Source organism: Cricetulus griseus, chromosome 6, assembly GCF_003668045.3.
Source record: "Cricetulus griseus strain 17A/GY chromosome 6, alternate assembly CriGri-PICRH-1.0, whole genome shotgun sequence".
Classification (NCBI taxonomy): domain Eukaryota; kingdom Metazoa; phylum Chordata; class Mammalia; order Rodentia; family Cricetidae; genus Cricetulus; species Cricetulus griseus.
Genome location: NC_048599.1, coordinates 73,568,695 through 73,584,558, shown reverse-complemented (window position 1 = coordinate 73,584,558; position 15,864 = coordinate 73,568,695). Strand labels below are relative to the sequence as shown.

General features: G+C 44.4%; 1 protein-coding gene across 2 annotated transcripts; it reads left to right on the top strand.

Annotated features, from left to right (window-relative positions):
• The first annotated feature begins 5,559 nt into the window (after nt 1-5,559).
• Cd59 (CD59 molecule (CD59 blood group)) lies at nt 5,560-15,615 on the top strand. 2 transcript variants are annotated; one of them, XM_035447148.1, is made up of 5 exons: nt 5,569-5,717; nt 5,937-6,196; nt 10,233-10,311; nt 13,510-13,611; nt 15,231-15,615. In XM_035447148.1, the coding sequence occupies exons 3-5, from the start codon at nt 10,251-10,253 to the stop codon at nt 15,470-15,472; spliced, it is 405 nt and encodes a 134-aa protein (XP_035303039.1). In that variant the 5' UTR covers nt 5,569-5,717; nt 5,937-6,196; nt 10,233-10,250; the 3' UTR covers nt 15,473-15,615. The 2 variants fall into 2 exon arrangements, with proteins under 2 accessions (XP_027278153.1, XP_035303039.1); XM_027422352.2 differs by lacking the exon at nt 5,937-6,196 and having other exon boundaries at nt 5,560-5,717.
• Nucleotides 15,616-15,864: the final 249 nt, after the last annotated feature.

The window sequence follows — 15,864 nt, the reverse complement described above, 5'->3', positions numbered from 1 at the left end:
AATCACCTGGCAGTGCAGTCACCTGATGACTCAGTTCTTGGACTGTGTCCCCGTCATTAAGTGATAACTGTTACCAAACTGCCAAATACTGTTTGGACTATACCTTTTTAAAAATGGTTAATTATTTTCATTTAGATTTCCATATTTTATTTTTTGAGACAGAGTTTCTCTGTTTAGTCCTGGCTGTCCTGGAACTTGCTCTGTAGACCAGGCTGGCCTTGAACTCACAAGAAATCTGCCTTCCTCTGCCTTTCCAATACTGGGATTAAAGGCATGTGCACCACTGCCCCAGCAACAAAATACCTTTGATTGTAATTTACAGTAGAAAAAGCCAGGCTGATAACTCATACATGTAATTCCAATTTGAGAGGCTGATTGAAGTAGGAGGATCATATTGAGTTTGAGGCCAGCCTGGACTACAGAGTAAAAACGGTCTTTTAAAAAAAGAAAAGAAAGTTTAGTTCTGCAAGCTGAGAAGTCTTTAATAGTGCCCTTTTAAGGGCACTATTCTCACTCATGAAGACAGTCCTTATAACCAAATCAACCTAAGGTCTCACATCTCCATAAAGCTGTTATGTAGATTAGTTTCAACATAATGCACAGGAAGGGGGCATAGACATGATGGACATTTAGACCCTAGCATCAACCCACTTTAAAAAGGACGTTCCCAATAAAGCAGTAGTTAAGAACCATGTCAAAGTCGCCATGTCAGAGCTGTCCCATACTCCCTTGCTGTTCTTTGTACCCCTTTTTTCTCCCTAACGAATTGATGTCCCTATTGCTCTTGAACCCTGTCTAATGTTTGTATGTCACAGTGCTTCAAGACTGTGATTTTCAAGCCACCCTTCAAAAATTGCTGCCTTAGTATATTTCACAGGCTTTGTTACATTATTTTTCTTGGAGAGAGGACAATAATTAACCAAAGATTCCATCCAAGCCCAGTTGATGGACCCATAAGTTCATCAGGATTACTAACGGGAACACGGATTATTGACAGCTGCAACTGAGAAATAACAGCCTTCTGAAGGGCTTGCAAAAAAAAAAAATCTCTGCATGTTTGAAGTCTCTTCTAGCAAGTGTGTACTGCTTGTATAACCTCTGGAAGGGGTCTTCGGTCATAAATTTTAGTCTTGTACCTTCTCATGAAACAAGATGTTGACAGTAAGTTGTCATCAAGTGACTGACCCAGAAATGAAATGAAAAGCGATCAAAGACTATAGAGGGGGGAGAAAAGTCACGGAAGTCACTGATGGCTATTGCTTATTAAGTCGGCCATTCCATCAAAGCTATACTCTCAAAGAACAAGAACAAATGTGACTAGCTGTTGGGGCATCTGCTTCATTGAAGGTAATGTGTTTTATGAGACTCCCTGCTCCCTCCAGGAGGCTATGTTTATATGAGTAGGAATTAGCTGTACAATAAACCTCCAGGTCACACTAAGGTGTGATTAGTTGATAAGCTTCTATTAGTTACATTGCCAACATTCTTAGAAAAAATTTTAATGTGTATGGGTGTTTTGCCCTCTGTGTGTATCTGTGCACTACCTGCATGCCTGGTGTCTCTGCAGGCCAGAGGTCATTGGGGTCCCCTGGGTTCTGAAAATTGAAACTGGGTCCTCTGGACGAGCAGTCAGTGCTATTAACTGCTGAGCCATCCTCCTAGACTCTCACTAAAAGGAATTTAACCATTGACAAAGTCCACTTGCAGGCCTCTTGAGAACACATTCTTTTACGTATTTGTCTGAACCTCAGGATTAGACAAAGCTAAATTAACCATAGCTTAAATAGTTTGGTTCTTAAAGAAAACTCAAAGATAACTAGTTCAGGACTGATATGGCACAATGTCATCAATGTTCCAGATCCAGATGTGTTCCAGGTTTCTCTTTCCATCCTTAGAACAAGACCTTAAAAAAAAAAAAAAAATTTCATGTAGTCCAGGCTGGCCTGAAACTTGTGGTCTTTTCTAGCTCATGTGCTGAGATTCCAGCTGTATGCTACATGCCTGGCTTAAAAGGGCAACCAGCCATACGTATTCAAGGAAGAATGAGAAAGAAAAAAGGCAAGATGTTAAAGAGGCAAATAAACTGGGTCTCTAACAGTAATGTGGTTGAAGGGGTCTAGAATGCAGGGATTAACAAGGAGGTCTGCTGTGAAGGAGTCAATGACCCAGGCAAGCCACAGACCAGAATTTAGGGCAGTAGCAATTGGGGAGTGGAATTACAATACGGAAATGGTAAGTAGGCCTGATAAGTTAGTAGATACAAAGGAGTAGAGGAAAAACATCGATTTCCAGGTTTCTGGTTTTATGAAAAATAAAATGGCAGGAAATCAGTCATTGGAGATGACATTTGTATACATTCTTTGAGTTCAGGGACATAGAGATACATAGCAGATGACTAGATGTGAATATGAAGATGAGGTTGGATGTATCAGTTTTTGTGAACATATACTCCCAAAGTAATAATAAAGTAGCATGGATGTACTAAACTCCAAGGGCAACAACTCAGTACTAGGGATACTATTGCTGTGATAAAACACCATGACCAAAAGCAAGTTGGGGAGGAAAGGGTTTATTTGGGTTACACTTCCAGATACTATTATTGAAGGAAGTCAGGACAAGAACTCAAACAGGGCAGGGATCCAGGGGCAAGAGCTGATTCAGAGGCTGTAGAGGAGTGCTGCTTACTGGCTTGTTTCTCATGGCTTGTTTAGCCTACTTTGGCTCTCCCCCACCAATCACTAAGAAAATTCTCTACAGGCTTGCCTGAAGCCCAATATTATGGAGGCGTTTTCTCAATTGGTGTTCCCTTGTCTCAGATGACTCTAGCCTGTGTCAAGTTAACATAAAACTAGCCAGCATACCGAAGAAAAAAGAATCTCAAAAATAAAGTCAAGAAATTGGTAGCAAAATACTTAGCAATTTTAGAACTTAGGGGCATTGAATTCTAAAAGAGAATAGATCATAGGAGATATACTGGGCAATGTATACAAGACAATGAAAGGGCTTTGGATGCAGGCATGCCTTAAATATCAAAGCAGTCCTGAGTCAAAGTCTCATTTGCATGGAGGAAAACCAGGATCTGGATACTACTGATCCTGGAACTCAGCAGAGGATCTTGATAAAAGGCACATGCCAAAGGTTTTATGATTGTCCCTGCAAGATACTCACTGTCTATAGTTTCACTCCCTGCTTGTGATACTGGCTAGCAGGTGTTTGTTCCACCCCCTCCCCCTCACCCCCTTTGTTGTACAGGACTATCCTCCAAACTGCTTCCACCTGCAGTTCAGTTGTGTTTACTTGCAAAAGATCATCTAGTTGGCCCTGTTGTGACTGTTTACCCCTAGAGCTCCTACAGGGGTGAGGAAGCTCACAGAGCCTCACTGACTACCCAACTGCTCCATTTCACATGCTAGGCAATGCTGCCCTAAAAGCATGTGGCTTCAGGAGGGGCTAGACTATTCAAGCTTGGGAAGGCTAAGGCAGGGGATCCTCTATGTGTCTGAGGGAAAGACACCATTTCTACTAGCTAATGACTTTCCAGTGTGACCTTGGGAGGGAGAGCACCCACACTCATTTAGAAAACCTATGCTTTGTAAGAAAACTGAATGAATTCGTAGGTTCATCAGAGTGAACTTTGGTGAAATTGTGGGTAGGTTTGTTTTTTACTTTTGGAGGAGCATAGGTGATGCTCACTATCACTCCCACCCCCACCACTGAAATGGGGAAGGATTTCAGCAACAATCCCATCAAAGGATTTGCTTATTGGTAAACCTTACAAATTTCCAGAGTAGAGAAAGGGCCAGGAACTGGGGAGATGACCTACTTTTTATATGTGTTTGGGGTGTTCTACTGGTGATTCCCTCCCTCTTTCTGTTTTTGTTTTTTTTTTTTTTTTTTTTTTTTTTTTTTTTTTTTTTTTGGCCTAAAGATGTCTGAGCTTCTTCTTCAGTGGGGATTGAAGCTCATTCTCTGTACTTGTTGATAGGCTAGCCTTCTGCTATATCCCAGCCTCCTTTGCTCTTTAGGATGTGGCAGGTACAGAGAGAACCCACCACATGCCAGGGGGAATGGAACATGTTATGGAAGAATAGATACTGTTGTGCCCAGACTCTGAACCCCCCCAACCACCAAGAGACCAGATCTGATGCAAAAGCAAAGAGTCTTTTTAATTACAAGTTAACTTGGGTCCTCTGTCTGTATGACACAGGGGTGAAGTAGGAGGGACCCCAAGCAGTGGGGCAGGGCATGTATTGGGGGTAGAGCAAGGGGAGTGTGTGTGGGTCTGGTAGTTGCATAGTAACAATCTCAGGATTGGCACAACTCCAGGATGGGGGAACCTGTCCTGAATTGGTCAGTTGCAGCTGAGGAAAGGTGGTTATGCCTAGAGGCTCTCCAAAGGCTATTGCTACTGCTGCATTCCACTGTGATCAGTAAAACACATCCAGAGCCTGCCAGCTAGCTTCTGATTGGTTCCCTACCATATGGTGGGTATCTGATAGTTTCTCTCCAGTAATTAGGGTAAGGGGGTGGGCAGCACATCCTGCTGAATCAGGGGCCTACCTACATCTTGCTGGGTATTTTTTGCAGCCTGTCATGACTGCCAAAGCAGGGGACTGGGTGAGGGTCTGGGCCCTTCATTACTTCTGGGGGAAAACAAACAAAAAAACCACAAAGAAATGAAAATTTACTTCTTTTGGGAAGGGGCAGGGCTAAGAGGCAGGGTTTCTCTGTGGCTTTGGAGGCTGTCCTGGAACTAGCTCTTGTAGACCAGTCTGGTCTCGAACTCAGGCTTGCCTCTGCCTCCCAAGTGTTGGGACTAAAGGCATGCGCCACCACTGCCCGGCGAAAATTTACTTCTTATTGCTGAGGGCAGAAAGCCTTTAAAAAAAAAAAAATTCTCTAACTGGATTATTGTTTCCTTTCTCTCATCCAGGACCTATGGCCTAACTTGGATTCTTCTCCTTGAATGCTTCCCTTTCCAACTCAACAGAAAGCAGGCCTGAGATGCTGCAGCTTCATGGACTGATGCTCAAAGAGTACCTCCTGTTCCCCTAAGTAGCCAGCCTCTTGGAAGATTTACTCTTTTTAAAATTATTGTTCTTGTTACTTCTTTACTGGATGTGACTTTCCAAATAAATGGCAACTTCCCATTACAATTTCACGTGAAGGTATAAGCGTTAGTTCTGGTCCCTGACCAGTCCACAAAAGCACGATGAAATTTTGTCTTGATTGCAAAGAAAACACTCCGCAGCTGTATCTGAAGACTATTTGAAGGTTGTTATAACTTGAGAGCAGGAGCAAGTCACCATTGTAAGTGCCTGGAAAGATACTCATGACCGACTGAGAGAGCTCTGGGCGCTAGCAAACATGGGCACAAAAACACTTTGGGAAGTAAGTTTTTATTTTTTATTTTTTATTTTTTTAGAAAGGGAAAAATCAAAAACCGTTTGAAGTAAGAAATCGGAGACTCAGGCCATTTCTGTTCCCTGGGTTTTGAGAGTCTAGTCATGTTCTCTCTACCTGAGGTAAAGGCTGCGACCCAAAATAGCTGCTGGGGGAGGGGTGTGTGTGTGGTCATCAGTTCTTGGGAGTGGCCAGAGGAGCTCCGTATCTGTCCAGCCAACGGGCGGAGCTCTAGCGCTAGCGCTTTCTGCGTGAAAAATCCTCGGGCTCTAAGTATCGGCGGTGGTAGTGTCTAGAGGACTGCGAGGTGGCAGGTAAGCCAGGGCGCGGAGTCGGCTGTAACCGAGCCTGGGGTGAGAGGTGGGGGTGCTTCGGGAGCGCATGCGTCCGGGAGTAGTGGGGGGATGGGTGCGGTAAGCTGTCCTTGTTCCTTCTCCCTCGGGAGGCCTCTCCCAGGCTTGCAGTTCGAGATACCTCTCCCAGGCTTGTAGTTCCTCCCTCCTTCTTTATTTAATGAAGATATCCTGCTGCAGGCCGGTTCCCGAAAGCCCGGACTCTGCTTTCCACGCACGGTCCGGTAGCTCGACATTCCCTCGGCACCTGACTCCGGGGACCGCCCCACGGCTCAGAGGAGGCAGACGCAGGGGAGCCGAGGGCTAACCTCAGCCTCGATGACTTACCGCCTTTCTTCTGGCAGAGGTCCACATTTGAAACCGCTTTAGCAGATATCTTTGGTGCGTGGGCCGGTGCCACCCTTCAGTCTCAGGGCGGACTTTGTAAAGAACCGTAGAAAGTGAGTGTCATTTGTTTTCGTCCGTAGGTAGTCGAAGCAGCTGTTTAACCTTGGTTTCTCATCAGCAAAGGGGAAAGCCTTACTTTCCTAGGGTGGTGGTGAGCCCTAAGGTCGCCTACCGAGAAGCTCAGGTTGGCCTCTGGGAATGTGGAGAACAGCAATTGTTTAGACGACGCCAACCCCAGGGCCGTCTTTTCGCCACTTCTCCAGGGCAGACACGCAGACGACAGAATGTCAATCGAGGGCGTCCTCGACATTTGCTGTTAACAGTCTGCGGAAGCTAAGAAGGTGTTCACTCATTATGCACCAAACAAGCTGAAAATTGTTTGGCATGTACTTTGCTGTATACGGGAAACCTTCCATTTCACTGGGTGGGTTGAAAGAGAAACCCCAATCAAACGGGTTTTAGGGTGGCAATTCCGGGATGAACCAGGGATTTGGGGTCCTGGAACAAGTTGCAAAAAGAGGGAGGTGAAGCTGAAGTTTTGTGCGATTTTAAGAGCACAGGTGGGGGTGGGAGGGTGTTTCTCGGGGCCACTAGGTGGCTGGGAGGGGCTTTTCCATTGTGATGGTGGTTTGCTCTTTGTCCCTAGCTGTTGATGTAATTACTGCTTGGAACTGGGTAAGGAATCTTTGGGTTTCTGTTACATGCTTAGCTACTGCATGCCCAAGCTTGTAAGGACATACAATCTGCAGGCTCACGAGACTGCTAACATTAGAGTATATTAAGCCACTTAGTTCCCACACCTTGGTAAGTACAAGCAATAAGCATCCAAAGTGATTTTTTGACGATCCTGTTGTCTTGGGGCAGGTAATCCCATACCTCTGGCTCTCTATGAACTTCCTATAAAATGGCAATGTTGTAGTTTTATTTTATATCACTTGCTTAGCCTTAAAGTACATCAGCCCCAAGCTCTCTGGAGTTGCAACTACCCCCAGGGCCAGAGCTGTCTGTGAATCCTATGGAAACTGCTGGTGTTAAAATCTCTACTCTGGCTGAGGTTGTGGCTCAGTGGTGGTGTTGCATTTGGGTTCCATTCTTAGTATTGTAAAAGTAAGAGAAAGAAAGGAAAGGGGGGAAGGGACAGAGAATCTCATGCAGTTTTTTGTTTGCTGAATTTATTTTGGAAGCCCAATTACAATCTCCATATACCTTCATGATTCCAAGCTCAACTCTATGCTTGAGATGATGTCTCACTATTTTCCAGTAATGAGACTGCTGGCTATAGCATGTTTGAGGGGTTGTTTGTTTGTTTGTTTGTATTCAGAGTCTAGATTTATTGACCAAATGGGTATAAAACTCTTGGGTTTGTGTGATCTTCCCATCTCAGCCACCAAAGTAGTTGGGACTATAGGTACGTGCCATCATGCTTGACTTTATATTAGAATTTTTTTTCTTGCTACCAAATGAATAAAAAAATAAGCTTAAGACAACACAAATCTTGCACTTCCTTCATCTACCTGGAGTCTGATTAGGGGCAGGCTTCATTCCCTCACGAAGGCCCCGAGGGTTCCAGGCCCTTACTCATTCAAGTATTGGCGGAATGAAGCCTTTGTGACTGGAGAACCCAGGTCTGATTTCCTTGAGAGGTGTCAGTTAAGGAGCATTCTCGAGGCCCTGAGGATGCCATGGCCAATAGAGCTCTTCCTGTCCTCAGGGTTAGCCATATTAGGATGAGTTTCTCTGTTCTTCACTCCCAGTTGCTTATGTGCAAGAAGTGCTTATGTTTACCTTATAATATTGTTGTAAGGATTAACTACATTGTTCCGTCAGGAGCCCTAGCAGTGGCCTGTAATATTTGCCCCCCAAAACAGAAGTTAACTAGCAATCAAGCTTAATGGCCCGCTTGGTAACAAGTATCAAGTGGTGTAATTGTGTGGGTCCTGCAGAACACAAAAGACACTTCTAATTATTTAATTAGCACTAACATCTCATTTTACAGCCCTGCTGAGAGAGTCACTTTCAACACTTGGGCTAGGTCACTGCAACCTACTGGTTCTCAGTGTGGTCAGGAACATCTGCAGTCCTTGGGAACTGTGAACAACAGTACAAGCTGTTACGATATAGACTAGGCGTACCCAGACTCAGGTCCAGTGATCCGTTCATCCTCTGCTTGATCTACATGGTCATAGACACTGAGAACCAGTGTCCAAGCCCTCTTTTATGTAAGTGCACCACACATCTACCCCAAACATTTTCAGCAACTTGGTCATTCCAGCTTGTTGTCCCTTTTGAATTTCCCTTGGATGGCAATGAATAAGTAATTGTCAGGTTGGAATTGTTATAGAATGAAAGTTCTTACTACAGCAGTCTTTAGACTTTGCCTCTTTAAAAGTTTTAAAGTTACATTTATCTCTTCATTTGTTGTATTAATGTGGTCTCCCTTGTGGAGACCAGAGGACAACTTTCAGGAGTTGTCCATATGGATCCTGGGGATTGAACTAAGATCCTGAGGCTTGGCAGCAAGTACCTTTACCTGCTGAGCCATCTCGAAGACCCTGTTTGTTTGTTTTTAACCTCTTACAGTCTTCTAAAGGGCTCTTGTAGCATCTCTGCTTTATGACCTCCACTGTCTGAACATTCCCAAGGGCTAGAGAACAATTAGAGGAATTACTTTCTGATGTGCTGATACACTGTGGCCAGCCTGCATGTGGCAAGGCAGTTAAGGGATTTGTGTTTAGAAAAATCAGAGTGCAGGTTGGGGATGTAGATCAGTAGGGAAAGCACTTTCCTGGAATATCCACAATGAATCCCCCTCATTGGTCCTCTATCTTAGGAAACATGTAGAATAACCTCTTCTCTCTTTCTCTGCAGCCCTTCTATTTGAAAACTAACTGTCTATATAACAGCCCTGGTCCCACCAGCCTTCCCCCTGGCTCCAACAGTTGCTTGTTTTTCTGTCCTAATTCACTGGAAGAAATTCAGAGGTGTAGTGCCTTGACTGAAAGTGTAATTTCCAGGTCAGGTCTGAGCCCAGGACAGACTTTGTCAGAGACCTCTAAACTGGGCTCAGAAGCCCAGATCTTTACCAGATCTGTTTGATTCTTTCCAGTTTTTTCCAATTACTTTGTCAACTCTTCATCCCAGAGCAGATGTGGGGAAGGGATTATGTATATTCCCACAGTGTTGTTTATGTTGGGTACCTTTCTGCAGGAAGTTGTCTGGCGTTGGACGCTCTTGCAGACCTGATATCTACAGTGTCATTGGGATCCAGGACCACCTTCCCTCTATCCCTAACTCCAGTGCCTGACACAGCTGGTCCTCACCTTCAGAAGGCATCGAGGCACTCCTGTGTATTTGAGGACTTCTGGTCAACACTCTCCTCTCTTTGCTCCCTTGTAGCAGTTTTCCATACCCCAAGTCCCGCCTAACCTGAGTCTATAAATCATCATTTGTACTCAGAATCCTCCTAGCATGAGTAACTAAGCAGGAAGCTGGCAGCATGCTGAGGGAATTGGTACTCCACTGGTAAGGAAAGGACCAGGCCCTGTTTGTCTTTGAAATACACACACCCATGGTGGCTCAGCCCAATTTCTACAATGGACAATGTAGAAATTTCCTGTTTTAGTTTCTTCATTTCCCTCTGACCTTGGTCAGCAGAGTACCTTTAAAGATATGAGACTGATGACACACTGCACACACCCAGAACCTTTTCTAACACTGAAGACATGGGTATTTTACCCCACCGCATATCCCCTTTGTCTGCCAGGCCTGAGCCTTGCCTTGTAGTCTCAGAAGAAAAAACATGTAGAACCCTGTGGTTTAAATGACTAAGTTTCTTAAGGGTAAGAGGTGGGTGGAGTAGAGTTCCTGCCCCAGCCTTTCTTTACTAGGTGAGATCTTGAAGCAAGAGGAGAGGACCAAATGTCACAGCCTTACTCAGAACTGCCCTGAGTTAATGCGCCCTACCCCAGTGGAGGTTTCATGCCTGTTCTTTTAGCCTTCTGTACTTTTCCCAAACAACCTTGGACTCTAGCTTGTGGTTTTGGAAATAGCTGGAAGGCATATGTCAGTGACAACTCTTGTTCATTCCAGATTTGGTGGACAGGCACAATGGAAGTTCAAAGGCTACTCATCTTACCCCTGCTTCTTCTGGCTGCCCTCTGTTCTACAGGTGAGTGATCAGAACCTCTAGACTGTCCTTGGCCACGATGCTACTTTTCTTGGTCCTCTGGGAGTCTGAGCCACTGCCCCTGGCCTCCAGGCCCTCATCAAGGCCTAACTTTGGTTTCTTTGCTTCAAGCATTCTGGATCCTGCTTGTGTGACAACTCTGATGTTTTGGGGTGCCTTCCATGGGGTGTCTGCCTGAGTTAAAGCCCACCCTGAGTTACAGAACTGGGTTTTTGGTTTTTGTTTGCTTATTTTCTTTTTAAAACAGAGAAATGACAAAATTGAGACCCAAGAGGGTTCCGAATTTATGAACTAATGCTGACAAGGGATTTTTGAATGATTGAAATAATACTCAGAAGTAGCATGTCAGAATGTGACTCCAATCTGCCACTGGAGTTCCTGGTTTTTACTCTTTTGTGGTTATTCCCAGGCTATTGCTGTAAAGACCATCCATTTCTGGGACCCTTCTCCTGGCTTCTGAAGAAATCTGTTCTTACTCTTCTATAACAATGGCAACACTCACATTGTGTTATTATAAAGGTCAAGTGTTGCCAGGTGGTGGTGGTGGAGGTGGTGGTGGTGCACACCTTTAGTCCCAGCATTTGGGAGGCAGAGGCAGGTGGATCTCTCTGAGTTAGCCTGGTCTACAGAGGGACTTTAGGACACGCTTCAAAGCTACACAGAGAAAACATGTCTCCAAAAACAAAAACAAATTATTTTCTGCCTGTGACATATTCTTATAACATCCTAGTCATTATTGGCTTTGGTAGTGGGGTAGGGAGAGCAGGGATTGAGGTGGGAAAACCAGCAACTCTGTGAGGTCAAGCCTGTCTACATAGTGAGTTCCAGAACAGCCAGCACTACATAGAAAGAACCTGTCTCAAAAAACAAACTAAACAAAAACAATACATGTTCGTCACTGGTAAAGTCACTGACAGACCTTCACACTGCTCGTTGTAAGCCTCAGCACAGGCCCTCCCTCAGAGTCCTAACTCTCCGCAGTCTGTTCTTTGTTTCTTTTGTCATTTTTTGAAGGATTTTTTTTTTTTTTTTAAATCATGCTGGCTCTGTCTTATAATTCTGTGTTTGGGCTTTTGGGCTCTTTTTTTTTTGTGGCTAATTCAAGAGATCAATAAATCATGGCAAGTCAGTTGTCTTCCTGCCACCGAAATGGATTCTCAGTCTGAATGCAAAGATGATAGCCCATTGTCATTTTGAACACTTAAACTAGCTTTTCCTGGAATTTCTGTCTTAGTTACCATCAAAACAAAAACAGAAGTCTCATCTCAAAAGGGACAGAGATAGTTTATTCTGGAACCAAATATGAACCAAGGCCTGGGAAGACAGATTTAGGTTACCCCAAATTCCATGTTCCAACATGGAAGCAGTTTGATGAGATTTTGTGGCAACAGAACCAAGAAAGTCATAAATCAAGATGCTATTGGAATACACTGGTGGAAACATTAGGTAGATGGGTTAAAGTAAAGTAGTAAAACCTCTGTTATAGACCTCAGATGCCCTCTGGCTGTATTCCATAGCCTTCTGGTTGGTTAGAATCCAGTATTCAGTCTGTATATACCAAACAGTTTACCTAATGGTCACAAAAGCTGGTTGGTCAAGTATAGAGAGAAGCCATAAATAGCCAAGGAATTTGGTACTGGATTTCACAATCCAGTTAAGACTCCAGTGTTTGTTGAGGAACTTTCATTCACAGTATTGAGCCGTCTCAAATGTGTCAAGGGTATAGCAGGGTCTGAAGGGAGAGGGGGAACTTCAAAAGGCTTGGAAAAGCAAGGACATTTGTTTTGAGGAAGGAAATAAGGCAGGGAGTGAGGGAGATGTATCTTGTACTGTGGAGAAATGAGGATGGAATCTAGAAGAGGAATGTGAAGTATGGAGGAAATGGACGGGAAATGTGCCCTTTGATCTCTTACGTCTCTAAGCAACTTGGCAATTGTTATTCGTTTGGAATCCAAACTCCTAGGTGGTTGACTTTATGAACTCTAACTAGCTCTTTAGGCTCCGTGGAGCAGCAAGAGGTCCCAAAATCAGCTTAGAACCCAGTTATTTGGAGACCGGAGTTCCTGCTCCTCCTGGATTCAGCATTTCTTTCCCTGAAGTCTTGGGGTGGAGGTGGGGCCATGCCTAGGGCACCTGTCCCAGAGTCACAGACATCCTCCTGGTGGTGTGCTTGCTAGTATCTGTTATTACTGGAGGGAAGCATGGTCGGGTTAGCCACTGGTTCTAACCTAACAGGCATTTCCTTCCTCAGGTGAAGGGCACCAGAGGCTAACTGCTTCCTCTAAAGTAGTTGGCTGGTTGTTATGAGGAATGTCTTTTTGTGTTGTTTTCCTATCAGCTGACCAGGGACTGTATTTCCCTGAATCTCCCTCTTGCCTCTTTGTGCTGGATTAACCAATTGTGTCACATTGTGAAATTGAGTTCCCACCAATAGGATGAAAGGCTGTCACCTACCTATGTTGGGGTGAAAAATGGAAGTGATTTTGGAGAGGGCATTTGCTAGCCTGATTTGCATTCAGGCACATTCTTTTTGGAAGGAAGGGAGGAAGGGAGGGAGGGAGGGAGGGAGGGAGGGAGGGAGGGAGGGAGGGAGGGAGGGAGGGAAAAAGAAAGAAAGAAGAAAGAAAACAAAGGACTTGCTGAGTTATTTTTGCTTTGTTCCTTTTCCCCAACAGTTATGCACTTCCTGGTTTAGACGGTTACTGTATCAATTCAAGGGTGGTTGAGCCTCAGGGAAAAGAACTACCTCCCCCACTCCCCCCCCCCCCACACACACCCAGAAACTCAGTCACAGTGGAAGTAGGAAGGGGGCTATTTGGGGAAAGGAAAGGGTTGGGGGAAGTGGTAAGGGGAAGAGTGAGTGTGCTCACAATACATTGTATATATGTATGAAATTGTCAAAATTTTAATCAAAAAATAAAGCCTGGCAGTGGTGGCACACACCTTTAGTCCCAGCTCTCAGGAGGCAGAGGCAGGCAGATCTCTGTGAGTTCAAGGTCAGCCTGGTCTATAGAGCGAGTTCTGGGATGGCCAGGGCTACATAGAGAGACCCTGTCTCTACCGGACAGAAAAACAAACAAAGATTAAAAACAAGCTGACCCAGATCTGTGCTTGCTGGTGAGGTCTGCCTGAGCCATTGCTGGTTTAACAGAACCCAACAGTCTTTCTCTCTGACTCTAGGTGTTAGCCTCAAATGCTACAGCTGTTTAGACCCAGTTGCCTCATGCAGAACGAATGCCACTTGTTCAGTTAACGTGGATTCCTGTCTGGTAGCTGTATCAGGTAAGGACCCCTGGGTTTCTGGTCTAAGTGTGGTCAGGGGTGAGAACCTGGGAAACCTGGACCTCCCTAAATCTCACTGCATTTGTACTCACCAAGTAATGGCTGCTATTTACCAACACCAGCTTGTCATGAAGCACAGGACACTAAGCATTTCCTATATCCTGTTTGTAAATATAGCATTTCTCACATAACCCTCAGGGCAGTCTTCCTGTGTGACAGATGAGAAAGCAGAGGCTCATATAATACAACAGGCAAAGGTCAGGCAATCAACATAGGATTTGCATTTGGGAATTTATCTGATTTCAAAACTCAAGCTTCTTAATAGTGATAGTATACTTGCCTTCCAGACTTCTGGGAGTCTCCAGTGTGCCAGGGTCCTAGCTAAGGATGCAAAAAATGAAAGTACGCATCAAAGCCTTGACTATGGCCTATTTGCCTGTCTCAAATGACTGTTTAGACCTCTGTCTAAACATATGTATCTATGGATATGGAGTCCTGAGGGGACACAGGATGAGCTCAATGGATAATAAATGTCACATGTATAATAAGGAATATTATCCATTTGAGAGGCCATTGCAGGTGCCCGGAAGAGTGGCCTCAGAGAACAAGGCATTTATGAGCGAGGGGAGGAGCATAGTGTGCAAAGCCCATATCATCTGCTTTTCCAAGTTGGCTGGACTATGGAGTCTCCACTTAAGAATGTAGGAAATGGTAGACACAGAAGAAGCCAGCAGCTATCCTTTGTTTTTGGTGGCTATAGCTCTAAGCTAGGTGACTGTGTGTGAGTAAAGATAGTAGGTGCAATGGCCATCTCAGTATGGTCTGGTGGATGAGATAAAACCCTTTCTAAGAGATAAGAATTAAAACCGCCTTCAAGTACATTTTCAATTAAGTAAGGACCCATCAAAGGTACCTTGTTTTAAAAAAACAGGAGCACCTGATAATTTTTTGTGTAAATTTCTGGACTATGGCAAGAAGTCTAGGCCTTATGTTCAAAGTGTTTGATTCCATGGGGGAGGAGGGCAGTCCTCCACACCTTCACTGCTAATGTAGAAAATGTAGAATGGCCCCATGAGTACTAACATCATTTCATTTTTTTTCTTTTATGTTATTGAAAAATTTTTTCACTCAATATGTTTTGGTTCATTTCATTTTCTTGATCTTAGCCCTCCTTATTGGAATGAAGTCATATTTTTCTCTCTGTCTCTCTGTCTCCATCACTATGTAGTAAACAAATTCATGAGTAGATTTTGTTTTTAAGTGCTTGCTTTACAAATAGTATTGTCTCTTTTCCTACACTGTAGATGTAGAATTGATTGATCAGAGGCTACATGTGTTTAAAATCTTAGTAGGAATCACCAAGTTTCCCTCTTAAATAGAAATATAACTGCCTATACCCCCCCCACACACACACACTTGCACACTGGCTGTGACAGGATTTATGGGGCATTCTCCATTTGGAGGTGTGCCATCACTTTTGATTGTTCCCTTTTACACCTCAGTTGGGATGCCTATTTCTGCCCAAACTTCTCTATCCCCATAGGCTAAGCTCCAATACAGAATGGCAGGTTCAAAACTGCACCTGTGTGGTTTCTTAGCGTATGTGTGTCTCTCCACAGGAAGACAAATCTATCAACAGTGTTGGAAATTTTCAGAGTGCGATGCCAAGACCCTTTTGCACAAATTAGGCCTGGCAAGTGTAGAATACAGATGCTGCCAGGTGGACCTATGTAACAAAAATCTCAAAGGAGGAGGAAATGAAGGAGGAAATGGCGAGGGTTCAAAAGCCACCTCCTTATCCGGGAAGACTGTGTTGCTGGGGACCTCAGTTCTGGCAGCCATCTGGAAGCTGTGTCTCTAATTTACCACTGAGTCCCAGAGTGCCTCTGTTCTCTGTCTTTTTTGCTGCTACTGCTGCTGCTGCTGCTGCTGCAGCACTTCAAAGCTGTTATTATTTTCTGTTATATCCTTTTGGGAAAGAATAAAGTTTATTTGAACACCATGGATAAGAGGAAGCAGTGTGGAGGACTGGCCTGCACAAAGGAAAGGTCCACCTTAAGTTTAAGGAGGACTGGCTTTCTGTTTCATCTTACGTGGGCTTTTGGCAACCCTCAGGGACATCCCTCTGGTTCCTAGAATGTAGTTGAGAAGTTCAGACAGTACCTTTAGGAGTGAGTAACCAGGGGGATTCTTTTCGCCATTCTGTCACACTCACGGCCTTTGCAGATCCTGACTTGGTGTGTGAATATTCCA

Bases quoted from the DNA above. Each gene is read 5' to 3' on its own strand.
- Cd59 (XM_027422352.2), top strand. From the start codon at position 10,251: ATGGAAGTTCAAAGGCTACTCATCTTACCCCTGCTTCTTCTGGCTGCC. The intron at 10,312-13,509 runs GTGAGTGATCAG...CTCTGACTCTAG, and splicing joins GGCTGCCCTCTGTTCTACAG to GTGTTAGCCTCAAATGCTAC. The intron at 13,612-15,230 runs GTAAGGACCCCT...GTCTCTCCACAG, and splicing joins CTGTCTGGTAGCTGTATCAG to GAAGACAAATCTATCAACAG.